This window comes from Rattus norvegicus, chromosome 10, assembly GCF_036323735.1.
Source record: "Rattus norvegicus strain BN/NHsdMcwi chromosome 10, GRCr8, whole genome shotgun sequence".
NCBI lineage: Eukaryota > Metazoa > Chordata > Mammalia > Rodentia > Muridae > Rattus > Rattus norvegicus.
In genome coordinates this window covers 93,446,533-93,467,525 of record NC_086028.1, presented here as the reverse complement: position 1 = coordinate 93,467,525, position 20,993 = coordinate 93,446,533, and the positions used below count along the sequence as shown (strand labels likewise).

The window sequence follows — 20,993 nt, the reverse complement described above, 5'->3', positions numbered from 1 at the left end:
TAGCCAAGGCTGTGTTCTAATAAAACTTTATTTTTATGTTTCAAAGCTGCATTCTAACAAAATTTTCATTTAGGTGAATAAGAGCGAGCTGTCAGGGCTCAGCGTTCATTGATTCTCGATCCAGACGGAACTTTTCGTAGCAGCTAGTTAGAGTGAAAAAGGCCGATGTCAGGAAACTGAAGACACCATTTCCGACACAGACTGTGGGCCTGTTGGTGTCTCCCAAGGTGCCCTGACTGAGATGTCTTCATGTCTCCATATGTGTTTGTCTTTGTAGCAAATTAAAACCTTCAGACAAAGACCGGCGACTGTCCGTAGAAATCTGGGACTGGGATCGGACGACACGGAATGACTTCATGGGCTCCCTTTCCTTCGGCGTCTCAGAGCTGATGAAGATGCCAGCCAGTGGATGGTAAGGAAGCCCACGAGACCCAGCATGTTACCGTACCCTGGGTGGCTGAGGAAGCCAGGAGCAGGCTGATTGTAGCCCCGCATTTGACAGTGCGCTCTGGCTGTGGCTTCTGTAGAGACATCCCTCCAACAGCCTGACCAGAGGCTGAAGGAAGAGAGCCGCTGGCTGGCCACCCCTCACCCTCCCTTCTCCCCCTGTCCTTGAAGGTACAAGTTGCTCAACCAAGAGGAGGGTGAATACTACAATGTGCCCATTCCAGAAGGAGATGAAGAAGGCAACGTGGAACTCAGGCAGAAGTTCGAGGTGAGGATTCCCATAAAGCCCTGGGCAGGAAACCGTCTTTCCGCCATGTTACAAAGCACATTTTCCAGGAGAGCCCAATTCTTGTTGCACCACTGGGAAGCTCAAAGCAATTTTCACGCTCATTCTTGTTTACTTCACCGAAGAACACAAATGTCCTAGGGTAGCCGCTTTCACTTGCGAGCTGTTGGCGTTCTGTGTCTCTTGTTCTTTGGAGATGAAGATTGGAAACAGCGCAGAGGTGAGAGCACGGCTGGTTCCCACAGAAGGAAACGGTTTGTACATCACTGGGGTGATGGCAAGGTTGAGAGTGCACCGCCCCCCTTTCACAGAGAAGGGCTGCACACTTCCAAGAGGGACTCCCTAAGGAGCAACTTGCCTATAATTAGCTACTACTCCAGTATCTGGGGGAAAAATATTCCCTATTGAAACTTTTTTGCTTTCCCTATAGAAAGCAAAATTGAACTGATTTTCTTCTGTGTGGTGAGCTCCGGCAGATGCTCCTGGTTAGAATTCTTTTTATTTTTTATTTTTTTCTCCAGACGTCATTTAGGCAAGGTGGCCTCCTGCTCTCCTCCTGAATGGGTTTGCTGCGTGCTTGCCTTCTGTCCTGGTTTCATCTGCCCTTTTCCCCCTTCCTCTCTCTGCTTCCCCTCTTTTTCTTTTCCTCTATTGCTTTCCATGCTCACAGTGAACATTCTCTCTATATCTCTGCCTCAGGACCCCAGCCACCATCTCTGATGCGTTCTGCTTCTCATTACTTAGCATCTGACCATTTGATCACCTTATTTAGTAGCCTCCACTGTCTGTGTAACGAGTAATCTTCCTCTACAGACTATACAGTATTCCCTGGAAATCCTAGGAATTCCTAAAGTTAGGGGGGGGGGGTATCGGGGGGAGGAAAGAAAGAGTTTTTACAGAAACATTGAAATCAATGAGTGCCAATGGTCCTTAGCCTAATCACGTTGTTGCCACACAGAGGCTATGTCAGACTGAATTCCAAAGGATGTAAAACAGAAAAGTGTTCAAAGTCTTTCCATCACCACGTGATGACATGTGGTGAGTGTGGATGCCAGTGTTAACGCTAAAGGCCTGACTGCCAGGTTTCCTGGCTTCCGGGAACATAAGTGATGGAAGTGAGTCCGGGATACTTAAGATACATGACGCAGCGCCTTTAGGCATAGGTTGGTGAGATAGCAGGGAGTGGTGGGGATGGGTGAGCTGCCGCTGAAAGTGAACCTATCTAAAGGTGGCAGCCAGGCTAGAGACATGGTTCAGGAGTCCAGCAATTGCCTAGTTTCCTCAAAGCCTTGAGATCTATCCCCATTAACATGAAAAGAGGAAGATAAAAGTGATAGTTCCTATTTCTGAGAGCCACGTGGTGTTGGTCAACACGCATGGAAGTCCATGCTGCCGCCATGTGTGCAGTTCCTCAAGAGAAGCCAAAAGTCCCACCTTTTTGTAGCATTCTTCTGGTTTCTTTTAATGTAGACAGCCAATTAAAACTTACAGTTCTGTGTAGGTCAAATCTTCAAGTGTACTTTCAACTTAGGTAAGAGCTTTCTGGTGAGACTCAGCCTACAGTCTCTCCTGTCAAAAATTACAGGAGAGGGGGCTGTAGCAGTTAAGAACACTTGTTATTCTTCCAGAGGACCAGAGTTCAGTTCCCAGCACCCACGTCAGGCAGTTGACAACCACCTGTAACTCCAGGTCCAAGGGATATGTTAACATGCACACACAAATAGACAAACATATACATAAAGGAAATTTAAATGTGAATCTTTAAAAGCTTCAGGAGAGGGCTGGAAAGATGGCTCAGCGGTTAAGAATACTGGCCACTTTTCCAGAGGTTCTGAGTTGAAGTCCTAGCAACCACATGGTGGCTTACCACCATCTATAAAGCGATCTGATGCCCTCTTCTGGCATAAAGGTGTACATGCAGCAGAGTACTCAGACATTAACTAAAACATAAAAAAATAAATAGAAATATAAAATAAATAGGAAAGATAAAAAATACATATTTAAAACTGGGGGGGAAATGAAGTTCTTAAAAGACTTTAAATGCAAGCTTGAGAGTCAAAGTTTGCTGAGCACAGCCCACCCTACCTTCCCCTTCTCTTTTCTGTCACTTGTCTGGTCCTCTGCCTCCACCCTTACCCTGGCTAGGACACAACCCCAGACTATCTCTCTAGAAAGATCCCTTAGACACTCTTTCCAATGTCACACACCCCTGATCCTTCTAGACGGTGTTTCAGGACACTGGGTGCCTCTCCCAGGCACAGCAGGAACCTACTGTGCTTTATTGACTCTCACACCCCAAGTTTGTCATTCATGGTCACTGTTTACACTCACGAGCCTAGGACACGACCAAGAGAGGAACCCTGTTGGGGCTCCACAGGCATGACACTTGAACCACCTCATTTGTAGAGAAATATTGACCCACTCTGGCGCTTTATTTTCCACAACTTCCTGGTGAGGTAACTTCCTTTCTCTCTGAGCAATGGGTCCACCTCCTCATTATAAAGGCCACTAGTTCTGAGTTCAATATCTAGACAAACATCGTAGGCTAGAGGGCTTGGGGCCAAAAGCGAAGCATTTCTCTTAGAGACAGAGACAATGTGCTGTCTGTCCCTGCTAGGAGAGCTAGGCTTGACAGTGGAGCACTAGCCCAAGGCCACACACAGCCCCAGAGAGGAGAGATGCCCTCAGTGGTTTGGGTCGCAGGGACCAGCCCTACGAGCCCCATGCTGACACAGAACACCCGCAGGAACTACATCCAGTATCTCCTTTGCACACCTTTTGGCTTTATTTCCTGGATTTCCTCAGAGGGTGCCTGCTCATTTGCTGAGCATTCTGTCAGCGTTACAACTGAAGACGAGGAGGAAGCCTGTATCGAGTAGAGTCAGAAAGATGCTGGGATTTCATGGCAGCTCCCATGCTGTGTCTAAATGGACACCTCTGGCCTGACCTTAGACAGGCACAGCCCTGTGTTCACGGTTCTGTTCTGTGTTCAGGTCTAAACCTGTGAGAGTAGCAATCCTTCCCTTGGTACCTAGTAGTGACAGACTGACAGCCATCTTCCTGTTCCCATGCGATACTTCTGCATTGCACCATTGCACTGTACACAGGTTCAATGCTGGGCTGTCACTCGCTGAAGCCCAGCACAGTTGTTAATCCTCTCAGAAGAGAGCATACCTTGGGGTCTCTCAGTAACTAGAGCAGTGGGATCCAAGCTTTTGACAGGACACTGAATCTGCAGTGGCTTGGGCCTCATTCACAGCTGTCCTGGGCTGCAGCATGGCCCCGTAGGCCAAAGCTTAGACACGCTTATCCATTAGCTATTCTGTCGATGTTTCATTTTGTTCTGGTGGTGTTTGGACTTTTGAGGGGCGGGGGGAGTCTTTTTATATAGCTCAGACTGCTCTTAAAAAGATACGCCTCCTGCCTCTGCCTCCCGAGAGCTGGGACTGCAGCTTTGGAATCCGGTCCCATGCAGGCGTCTCTGTGTTCTAGGAGGACTTAACAAGTTGTGCTTTCATAGCCTTCCCTAAGACATCTTAAGTCACTCTGTCTAAAAAAAAAGAAGGAGACAAAATGAGCACTTGCAGCTCTATCCACCATGTTCCTCGGATAATTAGATGGAATTCCTTTTCGTGTTTAAACTGTTGATTCTAGAATCTTGGCAAACAGAACCGTCTGCCAGCGAAGCTGTTAGGAGCCAAGGAAAAATCCCGGGATGGCTGGTGAAGCCCATGCTCGCCCCTACGGGCTCTGTCGGGGCAGTGCATATGCCCAAAAGACAACACAAAGCAGGACTGTGACCAGAGTATCCACAGAGCATCTCTGTGGCCTCTTCATCCGGTCCATGCTTGTCTTTTGGTAGAGGACACACAGTTCCTACATCACAAACTAAACTGCCTATCATTAATTTTGTCCAGTAAGTAGGGCTCCATCGGTGACCAGAACAAACAGCTCTACTTCCCATGGGGCTTGCATTCTCTGTACCCATAGACCCAGAGATGAAGCAGGGAGGTTACCAAGAAGTAAATGCAGTATATCACCTTGCACACTGCTTTGCGGGTCCCCTGAACCTCCTATAGCAGCCATGATTCCTGACTTCCCTCCCAAACCCAGTCTCTATTCCTACAGTAGGCTCATGGTCAGTGCTAAGAATAGGAGGAGGGCCCCTGACTGGGTTACCTCTGGCTCAGCAAGTCTTCTCTGTAAAGGGTCAAATAATGTCTGCAGGCCACAAAGTGTCTATTGTAATGTTTACTGCTGCACTGCAGCAAAGAAGCACCTGTGGACAAGTTGTAATAAATGAAACTATGTTTCAATAAGACTTTATTTATAAAAAAAAAAACAAAAAAAACAAGCAGAGGACCGCATTTTCCCATGAGCCTTGGTTTATCGACTTCAGGTTCAGCCTGAGTAACTCTGCAATCAAATCTTGGTCTTGCCAGTTCTCAACAGTAGAACCTCTCTGTGCTCCTGAGTGTGTCAATAATATCAGCACTTAGATCAATTATATTTATGATTAAACCAGTAGAGGAGTTCTTAAAGCATGCACTGTACAATGTTTTGTCAAATCACCACCATTGTCAGTGTAGTTTAATGCAGAATGTGGTTATCGCCTAGTACCTTTATTTGAAGTTGTTTTTAAAGTTTTGCCACAATGAATGAATTTTCATGTTGAAATTGCACTCCACATATTGATTGGATACCCTGCCCTGCCATCTGCTCTATTATGACAGAGGTGGGAGAGACCCTCGTCAGCGTTTGTCATGTCTTCAGGGCAAAAGACCCTCCTGTGAATGTGGATGGATGTCTAGATACAATGTGTCTGTAAAATGAGTTTCTGAAACACATTGTGTCTATAAATCAGGCAGGTTTTGAGTCTGAGATTGTGTCAGATGACCCCTGAGTAGAAGGGGCTATCCGTGGCTATTAGAAGTGGAAATAGGATCCCACACTGCACACAGACTCCTCAACTCAGTGGTTTGCTTTGGGGTCCTGAGTAAATATTCAAAAGTGAGCTTATCTGACAGGTGATTGACAGGAACCATGTGGGGCATAAACAAGAGCAGAGCCATTCCTCCTGTGAAAGCACAGTGCTGTCTGTGAAATAACTCTGTTGATCTTTTACAAAAGTCAAGCACAAAAATTGTTCACATCTTAAACTACCTGTAAGCTGCATTCCAGGATACAATTTTCCATTCTCTCTCTCTCTCTCTCTCTCTCTCTCTCTCTCTCTCTCTCTCTCTCTCTCTCTCTCTCTCACAGTTCATTTCCTTGGTTGGTTGTTTTTCCCATACAGGGTCTTTTGTAGCCTGATTGGCCTTAAACTCACTATGTAGCTGAGGGTGACCTTGAACCCCTGATTCTCCTGCCTCTGCCTTCAAGTACTAGCATATGACCTAGATCTGGTATATGACTGTTTTGGCTAAGCTTACTGGCCACATGTCTTGGCTCTTTTCCCAGTTCTGGGCTTGTAGGTGAGCATTACCATAGTTACCATACCCAACCTTTGGATGAGTGGTGAGCGTCCAAACTCTGGTCTTCCTGTTCCCATAGTCAGAGCTTTACCTAATGAGCTATTTCTCCAGACACAGTCTTGGATACGTTCCTTAAACGCTGACCTCAGTTTCTCTTGTTTATGAATAAGGAGAGAGAGAGTTAGCATCTACTGAATACATGAGGATTAAATCATATTGCTCTGTAAGTTTATATAAATACCAAGGAACATGTAAGGGCTCATTCCATGTTAAGCCAAGCCTCTATTTCCTTACCTTCAGATGTGCCTGTGTGAAGCAGACATTGCTTACTGTGGTTAAAGTACTGAATGCTGGTGCCGTGGTTTGGGGGTTTTGTTTGGTTTTTTGTTTTTTGTATAACTGAGGAACGGTGAGATAAGAGGAGCATTCCTTTTTAGAGCCTTGGAAATTTCTGTCAAGGTATTGTTGAAAACTGACCGGTGAGTTGGTATCCCGATATTCAGCTCCTTAGAACCTGAAGTCAAACTGCCATGCTTCCGTCTAGGTCATTGTCTGCAGCATGGTTGTAAAGATTAGTGGATCCCATCTCTCTGTAGGTTGGTCCTTCTACCTCCTTTCTCTTTGATCCTGGTACTCAGAAGGCTGCTGAAGGGCACTGGAGTCTGAGAGCGTTACTGGTTACAAGCAGCATCCCTTCTGAGGGCCCTGCCTTCTAAAGCTGGTGCTATTGAAGAGACTCCCCATCATAAGCATCTAGGCTCAGGCACAGAATGGCAAGCCAAGCCCCTCATGGTAAATCTGATTTCTCCAGCCTTAGACCACATTCATCCTTTATAACTGCCTTCACACCCAGCCTCTCCATTCACATGGTCAAAGAGGACCTTGTATCTACTGGTTGAGTCAGCCCAGATCAACCACACTTATCCACTGCTTATAATTTCAGCATGGCATTGACCAAATGATCACATAGTCATAAGTTCCAGAAAGCAAATTCCTACATTTTCTTTTAGGCTGCACTGTATAATTTGACTAGGACTGGTCAGATGAGACATGGGAGGATTTAAAATAGTTATGGTCTTAAGCTGGGCACAATGGTGCATGCTTACCACATGGGAGACAGAAGGAGAATCAGAAGTTCAGACCTTCCTTTGCTATGTAGTGAGTTCAAAGCCAGCCTAGACTGCATAAGATTACATCTCAAGACAAAACTAAACTGTGTGTAAGCTGATCTAAAAATAAGTCATTAATACAATATACACAGGCTTTCAAAGGCATAGTAACACGAAAAAAATGTAAAATGTTATATTAATAACTTCATGGCTAATGCATATTGAAGTAATATCTTGGATATTTTGACTAAATATACTACATGGTCAAAGATTATAATTATAGGTATTTTACATTATAACCCCATATAAACATTAAACACAACGTCTAAATTAATTTCAACTATTTCTTATGTTGTTAATGCCTTTCCTAGAAATTTAAAATGTGTACATATGTATGTGTGTTTGTATTGTACATGGCATATCTAGAATACTCCTCTTAGTTAATAAAAACAGTATGTTGTGGGCCAGCAAAATGGCTGAACAGGTAAAGATACTTGCTACCAAGTCAGATGACCTATGTTCAATCCCCGAGACCCACATGGTGGGAGGAGAGAACTGACTCACATAGCCTGTTTTCTGACCTCCACACTTACACTGTGGCCCACGGGTGCAGACATACCCATGATGTAGCCCATGTGTAAAGGTCAGAGGGCAACCTTCAAGTGTGTCTTTTCCTTTCTCCCTGGACTAAAGCAGGGTCTCTTGGCAGCTGCATGAGCCCTGATGGTTACTGGGAGCTTCTGGAGGCTTCTGTCTCCACCTTCCATCTCCCTATATTCACACACCGGAACTGATAGCACAATGGGTGTTTCCCATGTGCACATGTGTTCTGGAGGGCTGAACTTGGATCATCTTCAGTCTTGCTCAGCAGGCGCTGAGCCCCTGAAGGAAAATGGACTTACCTCTCTGCTGTCACCTGTCTGCCTAGGCAGTGCAGGATAGATCTGAGGGAGGCCCCGCTGGGAAAATGGTGTAGCAAGTGGGCACCCATCCTCCCCATCCACTCTGGATGCTGCCCCAGGCAACCACTTCTTCCCCTCCCCACCCAGATTACTGAGGTAAAACAGGGCCCAGAGGGTAGGAGCAAGGGACAGAATTTTGGGTGGGCAGTAAGGCCAACAACTGGCTCACAAGTACCCAAGACACATGCAGAAAAACACGCTACATTTGAAGGTTGTGAGGAGCTAATCTACGGGAGGGTAGGGAAGGAGCCTTCTGAGGCTTGCCTGGCATGTAGGTGCAAAAGCTACAAGGTCACCCTGGAGACACCCCCAAGGTCTGTTTTCCTTTATTCTGAGAAATGATTTAAGATTCTCTCTTACTAATGAGCAAATTAATAGAACCCAATCACTACCGTAGTCAAGGCACTTAAATCAGTGAAGAAAAGAACCCATGGATAAGCTGAACATGGAAAGAGAAAGCAGATGTTTTTCTCCTTTATTTACTATTGCCAAAATTGGATTCTCTGAAAGCCTCCATTGTCTTTGAAGACTTTATCTAATTTGCAATGTTCTTTTCCAGATGGGGAATGAAAACAGCCCATTGGGAACTCTGAGATAAGTCTTAGCTGTTTGTTGATTTGATCAGCCCTGCCATGGTTACTATAGAAACCCGAGTTCTTTCAGATGCCCTTTAGCCACAAAACAGAAATTTGATGTGCCCCCGGTATGGATTCTACTTCTTTGGTCCCTACATAGCTGCTTAATTACTTTCTGAAATAGATGATGGGGGTAAAAAAAAATCTATTAAAAGGGCATCGGTTGAGAGATATTTTAATGTTTGTTCTTCAGTTTGGTTTTAGAAGCAAAATCTTAAGCCCAGACAGGATACAAGTTAGAAATTGTTTTCATTAAATCATTTGTCAATAGCCCTTAGTACTGTGCAAGCCCAGAGAAAGTCTCTGATGGTCGTAGCCCAGGCTTGCTTGTCATCGTGGAAAGGAAGACAAAGAGCATACTGGAGTCCTTGTCCCGGCTGAGTGGTCTTAGTTCAGTTTAATTTGGATGTATGATACATAATTTTGTTGGGAAACAAAAGGGATAAAGACTGTCCTCTCTGGCTTTTTACCGTCCTAACAAATGCCTGGAACTGTGTGAAAAGCCTTGTGCTGTGGTCATGACTTTGTGGGTAGATATTGCTGAGGGAAGACACAGGCAAGCATAATGCTAGAAGCACTCTCCCTCCATCCCTCCCTCTGTACGTAGGCTCTGGCAACCACAGAGGTCAGGGTATGAATGAAGACCCATCCGGGATGTGTCCGTTCATTCTCAGGAATGGGAAGAGTGGAGAAGGGGGAGGGTGCCCTTAGCACAAATGGAGACATTGAGACTAAGCCCTGATGTGGGCTTCTATGGCTCTGTCTTGGGATCTGAGCAGAATGAGGGTGACAGAAATCCCAGGGCAGAAAAGCCCAAGTGGGTCCTGCTGCCAATGGGTGGGTGCGTACAAATGTGAGGACCTGAGCTTCGATCCTGACTCATACCTAAGAAAAAGCCTGGCAGGGGCAGAGCAAGACTGAGAAACAGGTAATTCCCTGGGGCTTGCTGGTCAGTCAGCCTAACCAAATCAATGAGATCGAGTTCGGCCAGAGACCCTGTCCCCAGGAATCAGGTCGAAAGCAACTGAGGAAGGCACCTGACATCAGCCTTTGGTCTCCACATGTACATGCATGCCCCTGCACATCTGTGCATATGAATGCAAACACACAGAGACATCACACACAAACACATAAACACACACACACACACACACACACACACACACACACACACACAAACGCACAACCCAACCCAGGCACACAAGTCTGTAGTATGAGCTACCATAGAGGATGAGGCAAAGATTCAAGGCAAGGCTGATAGACGTGGTGGAGGGAGCGATCATCCTGCTTTTTACTGAATCAATCTGTATTTTAATAAGATTGCCCGGTACTCACTACTTCTTCAGCAGTGCTGGCTGACAAGACAAAACCCAGTGGCCAACGAAGGAGCAGATTCATCGTCTACAACTACAGTGGAGTGAGGGGAGTTAGTGGAGCAAGCAGGGACCCATACAAAGTTCCCTGCCTTTATATAACCCATAAATTAAGAATAATTACATTTTGAAATATCTTTTTTCCCACAAATCAAAGAACTATAATGTTGTGAGACATGAAAATTAGGTGAAAATTAAATTTCCGTGTCCCTAAATAGAGTTTCTTAACAGGGCCACAGTCATTCCCCTGATCGTTTTGTCTGGGGGGGGGGGGTGCTTTAGTTCATGGAGACAGCACTACCAGAAGGAATAATAGCCTGAAAAGCCTGAAATCTGTGCCCTCTGGTCCTCTACAAAAGATCCAGGATGCCAGGATTAGCAGAATTTAAGCGTATTCGACCTGGGAAGGGTGTTTAAGAGCATCTTTGTGGACAGGAAAGGAACAGCCCAGAAGGAGCACAGTTCCAAAGTCAGTGGTATAAGGACTCCGGTCTCCTGTCTGAAATGGTGCTTCTTATTTCCTGCCCCCTCCTCTGCTCTATCCTGCACCGTTCTGAGCGTGTGTGTGTGTGTGTGTGTGTGTGTGTGTGTGTGTGTGTGGTGCATGCAAGCACCATGTTGATCTATTCATCTAGGTGCTGGCTTATTTTCCTCTTCTCTACTTCCCTAAGTCCCAATCACATTCAACCTACATAGACTTTGCTGTAATCCTCAAGCTTCTTGAAATTGATCCCATTGTACAAACTAAAGGTGGCTTCTTTGCTAGACACACCTATCTCTGAGGGTGGTTGGAAAGAACCATTTTGGAGTAAAACCCTACTTTGCATGTCCAAAGCCCTGTAGCAGTTGGGTAAAACACACACGGGTCAAGAATTGCTGTCAGACACAGGCCAACTTCTTTCCAATGCTGTGATCCCAGCAATCAGGGAGTCTGGCGGTTTCTAGCGAGTTGCACGCATCTGCCCTGTCTATGTCAGGCTCCACTCCTGGAGGTAGAGTGTGGAGAAATGGAGACAGGAGACCTCCACTACCTTCTGTTCACTCTCTAAACAAGACCCAAGCGTCTCAGATGGTGCAGAACACGTTTCTCCTTTAATGTCCCCGTGGGTGAGCAGGGCTACAAGTCCCCTTTGTCTAGTTGCCAGTGACTTCCGACACTGACCAAGCTTCATGGCTGAGAGGGCTACAAGTCCCCTTTGTCTAGTTGCCAGTGACTTCCGACACTGACCAAGCTTCATGGCTGAGAGTGCTGCCACCCTGATGTTACTGCACCGTGCCAACAAGAGCTTAGGACCAGAGGGGTCTCAAGAGCCCAAATTGGGAGTGCTGGAGATATTGGCTCAGTGGGTAAGAGTGAGTGAGCGCCTACAGTTCTTTCAGAAGGCCTGAGTTAAGGTCCATCACCTACATCAGGTGACTCATATTACCTATAACTCCAGCCCCTGGAGATACAACCCCTGTGGATTCTATAAGCACCAGCACTCATGTGCGCATGTCCACACACAGCCATAGACATATACACATAAGAATAAAGTAGGCTTTCAAATCAGGCATGGCAGTGCACACTTCCAATCCCGGCACTCAGGAGGAATAAGCAGGCAGCTCTCTATGAGTTCAAGACCAGCCTGTTCTATGTAATGAGTTACAGGCTGGCCAGAGGAACATAGGGAGATTTTATCTCAAATTTTTTTTTTACTTTTTAAGAATTCAAAACGGCAGTTTCCAAAATGAAGTCTGGTGACCCGGGCCTGGGATACTCATGGGCATTTGGGGGCTTTTGCTAATTCTCATGGATGCAGTCTTCTTATCCTTTGAGAGCATTGCTGTGATATGTAAGTGACCGGCGACATTTGCCAAACTACCTGGGCCAAATGAGTGTCGGAGCCCAGGAACTTGGTGCCTTCAATGGCTCCCATGTCCCTTACCCTGAACAAGAGGCACCAGTGTGACTTCCTAGCATTCGCCATCTTGACTTCTCCTGGATGTCCAGATGCACAGCCATGAGTCCAGACTGTGTTCCCTACAGCCATTAAGGGTGGGAAGGGCAGTTGTGCCGGGGCTTCAGACTGACACCTCCCGTGTCTTCCAGGAGACTTCAGGGTAGTTTAGTATGGCCAAAGATTACCAAGCTTTGTAATTTGTAGCTTACTTGTAGACCTACTTGAGTCCAAGGGTAACTACTCAGGGGCTTGTGGAAGATTCTGAGGTTGCAAAGCATTTGTACTGAGGTATCTCCCTTGGAGGTATTCCTGGAGTAGCCTATCACAAATGGAAGTTGGAGGCCGGGATTTCCGAAAGCTTGACAGGCATTTCCCAGGGCCTCTGAGCTCAGCCCTAGAGGTACGAAAGCAGAAAGGGGCCACTGACATATCAAAAAGGCTGCCTTACGCTCCCAACTTCAAGGTTCCAATGCATGTTTTTGTTGCCGGTTGGTTCCTTTTAGTCGTGTTAGAGATTAAAAGCTCTAGCCAGAGAACAAAGCTTTGGTGGTTAGAACAAAATACCTTATTTTGAGAATAATTATAGATTAAGTTCTGACCTAAAGACGCATAATTACAACATGAAGAGCTTCCCATTTCAGTAGAGCAAGCCTTACCTACCACTCTAATGTCTCAGGCGTTTACCCAGTGATTCTCAACCTGTGGGTCGCAATGCCTTTGGGGGCCGAATGACCCTTTCACTGGGGTCACCTGAGACCATCAGAAGACAGATATTTACGACTCACAACAGCAAAGTACAGTTCTGAAGTAGCAACAAAGATAATTTTATACACGGCGGGGGGGGGGGTCACTAGTGTCAAGAGCTGTACTGAAGGGTTGCATTAGTGTTAGGCTGGTTGAGAACCAGGCATTTTCCCCTCATTGGATCCGTTCAGGCTGTGGGAACTGGGCTGTGAAAACCAGGCTCTGGTTTTCTTCTCTCTGAAGGTGCCTCACTCTGACAGACCTCCATGGCTGCTTCTGTCATGTTAAGAGTGTATTGGTTCATTGCCCCTCATGTTAACACTTGGGATGGTGAAGCTTTCTAGTCACAATGGGCTTCTAGACAGGAGTGGGGAGCCTGGAGGACTGGGAGCCTGGTGACCTGACCTCCAGTTAACCGAGGCAGGCTAATGCGTGTCTCCCAGCTTGTTTTACTGGGAAAATCTCAGGCATCTGGAGTTCCCCCGAGAGCCTCCAAACCCTCGGGAAAGCAGATTTTGTTAGGAGCGAGGAAACAAGCTGGAGATGTCACTCAGGGAAGAGTGCTTGCTTGCTTTGTGTGCGGGAGGCCCCTGGGTCTGATCCACAGCGTGGGATAACATACACTCGGCCTGGAGGAGGACATGTTGTAATCCCAGCACTCAGGAGGTAGAGGCACAGATCTTAGAAGTTCAAGGTCACGATGCGCCACATACAAAGTTCGAGGCAGGAGCCCTTAGTGGGTAGAGAGTCACAGGGCCAAGGGTAACTTGAACTGGGGAAAGAGAAAAGACTTATGTGGGTTGTTTTACTCTAACTTTTGAAGAGTAATCGGCGTGTAAAATCACTGAGAACCCAGCCATGCCCTCTCAGACACTCACAAGAATGCCCGGTCACATGGATTGGGGCCTAACAGAATGCATCCACAGGTAATGTAGAGCTGTTTCACACAAGACCATGTTAACTCACAGAAGTGTTCTGAGGCCGGTGAGAGATCAGGCCTGGCCACATGTGGCTTGGGCCCAGGGTTTTCATTGCTCTTACAAGAATGGGGTGGTTCTGTACCCCTCTGGGGGATACTGCTACTGAGGCAGCCTCCAGCAGATCCCCCTCCCTTCCTGTATCCCAACCCACTGGTGTCACCAAGTGACTGCTGTCTCCCACCCTTTCTGCATTCTAATTGATATGTAGGTTGGTCGGGCTCCAGTGTCCGTCTCTCCGTGCTGTATGCAGATGAGTGTGACGATTCAGAGTTGCTTTCAAGAGCTCTGCCTCCTATGCCCTCTGCCATCTGTCTTTTCAAAGCCTGCTTCACCACGCCGAGCTTAGGAGAAACAGCTTGCGAGACTGACCCCACTTGAATACACCCAGCTACGAGATACTCCATCCCTTGGAGTAGCCCCTTCTGTCTCCTAAGCGTAAATAAGAGTGGCCTCTGGCCGCCCCGGGAAGCGAAGACTATTTCTGTTTATAAACACTCCCGAGTGGATGAACAGAGCTGATGGAACCCTCAGAGCCACCTAGACCTTTTGCCTGTATGACGCGGCAGGCCTGAGGGCTGTGTCTTTCTCCTTCTGTGTTGGGAATGACCCTTGGCTGTATTTCCTAACAGACAAGAGGGTAGAACACAGACTTGACTGAAAGGGAAATAGAGAGCTAAGGCTGGAGAGGTGGCTCTGCAGTTCCCTTCCTGCACCGCTCGAGCACTGCCCACCCACAGTTCCATGAGCCCCGGTGCCACCTTTTGGCCTCCACTGGCACCTGAGTGCATGTAAATACTTGCAGGTGCGTGCACATACACATAAACAAATTTTTAAAAGATAGAAGGGGAGGGGAAAATGAGTCAGAGCAAAGCTATCAACCCTCAGGTCCCCCTCCCTGCAGGTAAACTGAGGCCCTTCCCAACTCTGGTGGACAGCTACCCCCCCTCTGAAGAGATCATTCCTCTCTCTCACCTCACTCTGACCTCCCCTCGTATTCCAGGAAGCAGCACGGTACAGTAGCAGGAAGTGCCACATTCCTGAGGTAAAGCCCGGCTTTGCCACTGCCAGGCCATGCAGCCTTGGCACTCTGTCATTTGGCTGGCCTGCCTCTCCTCAGCCTCTCCAAGTCCAATATGGAAGAGATAAAAGCCCCGGGCTTACAAGGCTACTTGGACAGTTAAGCAAGTGAATGTAAAAGGTACTCAGAACTAGACCTCTTCCTGGGGTTCTCCCTACACCCTGACCCCAGGAAGTAGGAATCAAGAGCCTGCCTGTGACGCTCTCTTCCATTTCTAAGTGAACTCAAAAACTCTTTTGCTACCTGGGTCTGAAGCCCCCATTCGTACACTGGATATCATAGGAGTTGTTCTTTTTCTTTCCTTTTCTTCTTTTAAAAGATTTATTTATTTTATGTATGTGAGTACACTGTCGCTGTCTTCAGACCAGAAGAGGGCATCAGATCCCATTACAGATGGTTGTGAGCCACCATGTGGTTGCTGGGAATTGAACTCAGGATCTCTGGAAGAGCAGTCAGTGCTCTTAACCGCTGAGCCATCTCTCCATCACTGAGTTGTTTTTCTTATCGCTCTAACAAAATGCCCAGCAAACAGGAAGTTAAGGGAGGAAGGGCTTATTGAAGGAACAGAGTCCATCACGGTGTGGTAGGCATAGTGGAAGGTTAGGTTGCCTTTGTACGCAGGAATCAGTGGCTAGGGAGGAAGTAAGGCTAGGCCCATCCCCACTGACCCATGTCTTCCAGCAAAGCTCTCCCTGCTAAATGTCCCAAAACATTCCCAAACAGGGCCACCAGTGGGAACCAAGTATTCAACCACATGAGCTTGTGGGGACAGTTCCCATGCCAACCACAGGTCTAGGCAGCAGGTGGATGGTTTGCTCCACTTTTCCACCTGGGACAGAGAGGCTGCATGGCTTAGTTCACTGTGTACACCACAAAGCCTCCTCCCAAAGTGTGTCCCATTTGCTCTTATTTTATGTTTTTCTTGTGCCCGTTTTGTGAGTGGCCCTAGAAGAAGAACCCTAGCTTGTTCTGCCCGAGGCAGGGAATGTCTCCAGTGTGGGTAATGATGCCCCCCAACACCTCAGCAAAGCTGGAGTGCAGTCACCCCTCACACCTCAGCATGGCTTTGCTCTCGCTTGGCCACAAACTAATCTTTACCTTGTGGGCTTTTCTGAAAGTGGATTTGTCAGCATCTAGCCCATGCACACCCCCAGAGACTCTATGTGTGTGTGTGTGTGTGTGTGTGTGTGTGTGTGTGTGTGTGTGTGTCTCAGCGGGCAGGCTACACAGAAATAAGCAGGATCTTTGGTCTCAGCAAGGGCCATAGGTGAGTGGCCACATTCACACAAAGCTGATGGCTTCGGGTGGGGGTACAGGAAGAAATGCCCACCACAGTCCCATTTTTTTATCTGAGGTCATCTTTCTGTACCCCATACTGTTCCAGCCCCCATCATAGTAGCCATGAAGGTCACCATCTCGCATTGGTAAGATCCCATTTGTTCTTTCTTTCTTTTTTTTTTTTTTTTTTTTGGTTCTTTTTTTCGGAGCTGGGGACCGAACCCAGGGCCTTGCACTTCCTAGGTAAGCGCTCTACCACTGAGCTAAATCCCCAGCCCCCCATTTGTTCTTTCTTGGACTACTATCCAAAAGTCCCCATCCACTTTTGAAGCCTCTGAGTCACCCCTGAAGGACCCAAGACTTCTGGTATGTGGTGAGCCTTTCTACCCATATGTCTTCCCTCTTCTGTTGGAGCCTCTCTCCACCCTTGAACCGGCTTGCACTTGAGCCTTCTCCTCTCTGCTACAACCTGCAACAAAGTAACACCTCAACTTCCCATAGCCCAAACCCAGAAAGCCACAGAAAAGTGACCCTCCAGCAGTCTCATATACCAGGCTGGTGCTCCCCTATTACACACACACACACACACACACACACACACACACACACACACACACAGGTATGGATTTACACCTCTGTCTTGCAGTGAAACTCCTCCTCCAGAATCCCCCATTCCTCTGAAGACAACACTGGCAGTAGAACCCTGGGAACTGCTTGGCTCTCTCTATGTCTACCTCTTTGGGAGTCTTACTGCTAAAGCTTCGTCTCTTCCTCTCTAACGATCCTGAATCTCTTCTGATACCAAGGGCCGCCTGTCACAGCTATGGGTAGATACTGCCACCAAAGCAGCTCCCAGTTTCGGTCCAGTAGAAATAAAAGATTCAGTTCATCTAAGATGAGGTAACCTTTCAGTCCATTTTACAGTGGACAAAACTGAGGTCCCAGAGAAATTAAGGACACCCTAAGTGTCACTCCAGCCTGTGACGGGTGGGGTTCAGCACCAGTACTCAGCATCACTCTTAAACATCCCCACCCTCCCTGTGAGCTGGTAGCCACGGGACTCAGAGAGCGCAGAGCAGTGCAGCTGCAGCCAAGTCCTGGAAGCAGGTGTTTCACAGAGCTATAATTAGACGCCTGGGCTTTAAAAACCAGGATGGTTTTTAAATGTTCCATGAGCATGGGCTGAAACGGAACATTGCGGAAGTCCTGTGCTAAATTCAACGCAGTTGACTCTCCTCTTCAGTGCTCGCTCCTGCCAATTAGAGACGTTTTAGAGAAGTTTTACATTTCAGTGGTGGAATGAGTGGATCCAGTATTTCAGAGGCAAACTCATAAAAACAGCAACAAAGACCTCTGTAAAATACACAGGTTTGGGCCCCCTTTGAGGAGGACCCGGGGGATGGGGAATGGCACTGCACTCTGTTCATCTTTCCTGAATATACAACCATGGAGGTAGGCAGCTCCGGTGCCAGCTCCGGTATTTGTTTAGCTTCCTCTTCAAGTCCTCGCTGAACATCCCAACATCGACCTTTTCATTTGAATCCTGCCCTCATGTGAAAACAACCACGACCTCACCATCCCTCAGGCTGCCATCTCCTTCTCGTTCTAAAGTAGACGCTCCCAGCCCACTCAGGGGTCCCCAGCAACGCCCACTGCCTCCGCCCTCTCTTCTGATTGATCCACTCTTAGTCATGTGGCTAGCAGTGTCAGGTTTTAGAACATCCAGGAGACATAAATGCTCTACCATCATTTGGGGTATGCAGCTTCCGATAAGTAAAGCGTCTGGCGATTTTTAAGCTCCCACTGACACAAACACTTGGCTCTCTCTGGTCTTCGTGGTTCCTGTCATTTCTGTAAAGGTCCGTCTGGGAAGATGGACCACTTCGTTCGCACCACCTTGCTTTATTTATCGGGACTCCCCTTGAACCTTGGGCAAATTCCAGGCAAAAGCTCTTCACCAGGGTGCAATCGCTCCAAGAGCCAGCAGAGGGCAGTAGAGGCTGGCAAAAGAAAGACTCCCTGCACCTTGTCGGTCACAAGCCAGCCGCAGCAGAAGCAGAAACTTGCCTGGGCCTGAAATGGTCACGTTCACACTCCTAGTTGCTCCCGATTTTAGGCAACCACCACGGTACTAAAACAGAAACAGTCAGGAGCCATCAATGCAAGTCTTGTTACCCCCTTCCATCTGCTTGCCCGGGAACTGTTTTCTCAGTAACAGAGAATTCCCTGCCTTTAAGAAGCATTGCTGATAGTCTGGACAGCCATTTACTTGGACAGCTTGTGTGAATTCAAGAGACTCCGACCCTGCAAAGCATGTATGGGGGTGATCCCAAAGGGGGCGGCTCCTGGCAGGAAAAGCAATGCGTCAGTGTGAGGAGAGTCTAACATAATAGTCACAGCCATTCCACTCTTGCCAGACTTCCCTTAGGTGGGCATAGCACGGATTGGCTGTCAGCCCTGGGGGCGGGGGGCGGGAATCCAGGGGTGGACTACATTTTCATGGGTGGAAACACCTAGAAAAGGTAAAATTGAATTATTCTTCAAAACAGGATCCTTTGGGGATCCCAGGATCCATCCCATAGCAGCTGGGGACAACAGCTTTCCAGGGAACACTTACCAGGTGAGGCAAGTTAAGCTGCCTCTAGGAATAGCCAGATCTATCCTGAGGACTTGGAAGCAGCTAACTGTTGATGGTGGGGGTTGGGAGGGCACACCTCCCCCGAGAGCTATTGCAGTTAATGGTACCTGAGGGGCATCTGCTCTTAAGGTGCCTGTGCTCCCGTTGACTCTAACTCAGTCTGGTCACCAGAAAAATGAAGGAAGGAAGGAGCAAAGAGGGGGAGGGAAGCGAGACTTGAAAGTGGAATGGAAACTCATGAGGGAAAAGCAGGAATCCGTGGGGACAGGAGGGAAATAGAACATGATAAAGGGGTGAGCATATGACCAAAATATCTGTATACATACATGTATGAGAAGGAGATGAGGCAGGCTTGCTAGGCATGCCATCCATCACTGGACAAGCCAAAGAACATGAAGGACAAACAGCCATAAAGAAAATAACAATGGCTACTAGAAATGCCAGACTTGGTAGAAAAACGACTAGACACCACCAGGGAAAGATCTAATTTATCTACCCACCCAGGGGTATGGCTCAATTGCTGAAACATGGAGGCCTGCTAGTTTCCTGGGGCTTCCTGGCTTCATTTAACCAGGTGGCAACCACCTCAGTGGCTACATCCATAAAAACCGTTCTCGTTGAGGAAATGGCTCTCTGTGTATCCCCTCCCCAACCCCCGTCCTTGTGCTTCGATGAGTTAAAAGGCCCCGGAGTTTGCCAGCACAGCCTTATTGTCCTGTGCCACTTACGGAATCAAACATCACAGAAGAGACTGGATGATAATTTAATTCAGGGGTGCTGAGAAGTTTTCGTTTTCATTGTCCTGGCAAGTTAGCAAGGAGGGAGGGACACGGGCATTCTGAAACACAAGTGCAGGGTTGGGAATGCAGCTCTTGTTGGTGCAGTGCTAGCTTTGAAGGCTTTGAGACCCTGGGTTCAACCCCCCAGCACTGACAGGTAAAATCTATAAAGGCGTAAGAGGTCCACTGTAGTTGAAAAGGAGTGACTTGAGAATCAAGGGGAAAAAAATTAAAAAACGCATCCCAGAGACCCCAGTCACTGCCTGTCATTCTGACTCACTTGTCTGAATTTCACGCTGTAGCAGCCAAGGTGGGTAGTGATGAGAGAGAGAGAATTAGGCTACACAGCTAAGACTGTTCACTGACCTTTGCTACGGGGGTGGTACACTACAGCAAATGTAAGAGTCTGGGCTTCAGAACCAAGGGAGGAAAGGAACTTAGACTTGTCACCCCAACTCCTCATCTGCAATGAGAACAGCCTTGTGTCACTTGTCTCCAAGTTCCTTTGGGGGTTAGACTGCTCTGTCATCCTCCTGTGACCGGGGAGACACAGCCAGAGGCCACCTGGAGTGCAAGGGGACCAGTCTCTGCAGCCAGAGGATCCAGGGCTCTGTGTTAGGATCTATCTGGGAGAAAGTGGCATCCTTCTCTCCCTCCCCAGCACCACCACAACCTTGTGAGGAGCCTGAGGTACTGCAGTTGGCTCTGGAGAGCATCTACAAGGCCCACGCACCTTCATCTGCATGCAGGTGTCTTTGCTATAGACAGGAAGGCTCCCCAGAGACCCTTCCAGGGCTGACAAACTGACTGGTTCTGGGGAGCATGAGGAGTGCACACCTGTGATCTGTTTGCTGTTCATCTGTGATTCCTGGCTTGGGAAGAAAACTCCCAGTCAGAAGGACACAGGACCTAGGAGGTGGCCTGCCCTAGGGACAGCTGCTTGCTTGCTGTACAGGTAAACTTTTCTCCTGTCGTCATGTGCTCTGGCTGCTGCAGCCAAGCCACCCAGGCCACATGCCTTACAGACATGATCCATTGCTCCGCCATCTTCAAGGCTGGGGGGTTCAGGGTGAAGGCACAGATTGGCGTCTGGTCCTCACCTGCTGGGAAGCACAAGAACCTTTCATGAAGACACTCACTTGATCCAGTTATGATTGTGGAGGCCTTGTGACTTGTGACCCCTACTTCCTCACACCTTCATATTAGGGGTTAGAGTTTCCACATGTGAATTTTGGGGCATAAACATTTAGGCCATATCACGTTCCCAGAC

General features: G+C 47.7%; 1 protein-coding gene across 3 annotated transcripts in view; it reads left to right on the top strand.

The window, feature by feature from the left end:
* Nucleotides 1–20,993, top strand: part of Prkca (protein kinase C, alpha) — a 398,627-nt gene that overhangs the window by 320,092 nt on the left and 57,542 nt on the right. For all 3 annotated transcript variants that reach the window (XM_017597006.3, XM_039085211.2, NM_001399299.1), the window contains 2 exon segments: nucleotides 278–412; nucleotides 619–715. In XM_017597006.3, the coding sequence (XP_017452495.2) occupies nucleotides 278–412; nucleotides 619–715 (232 nt within the window).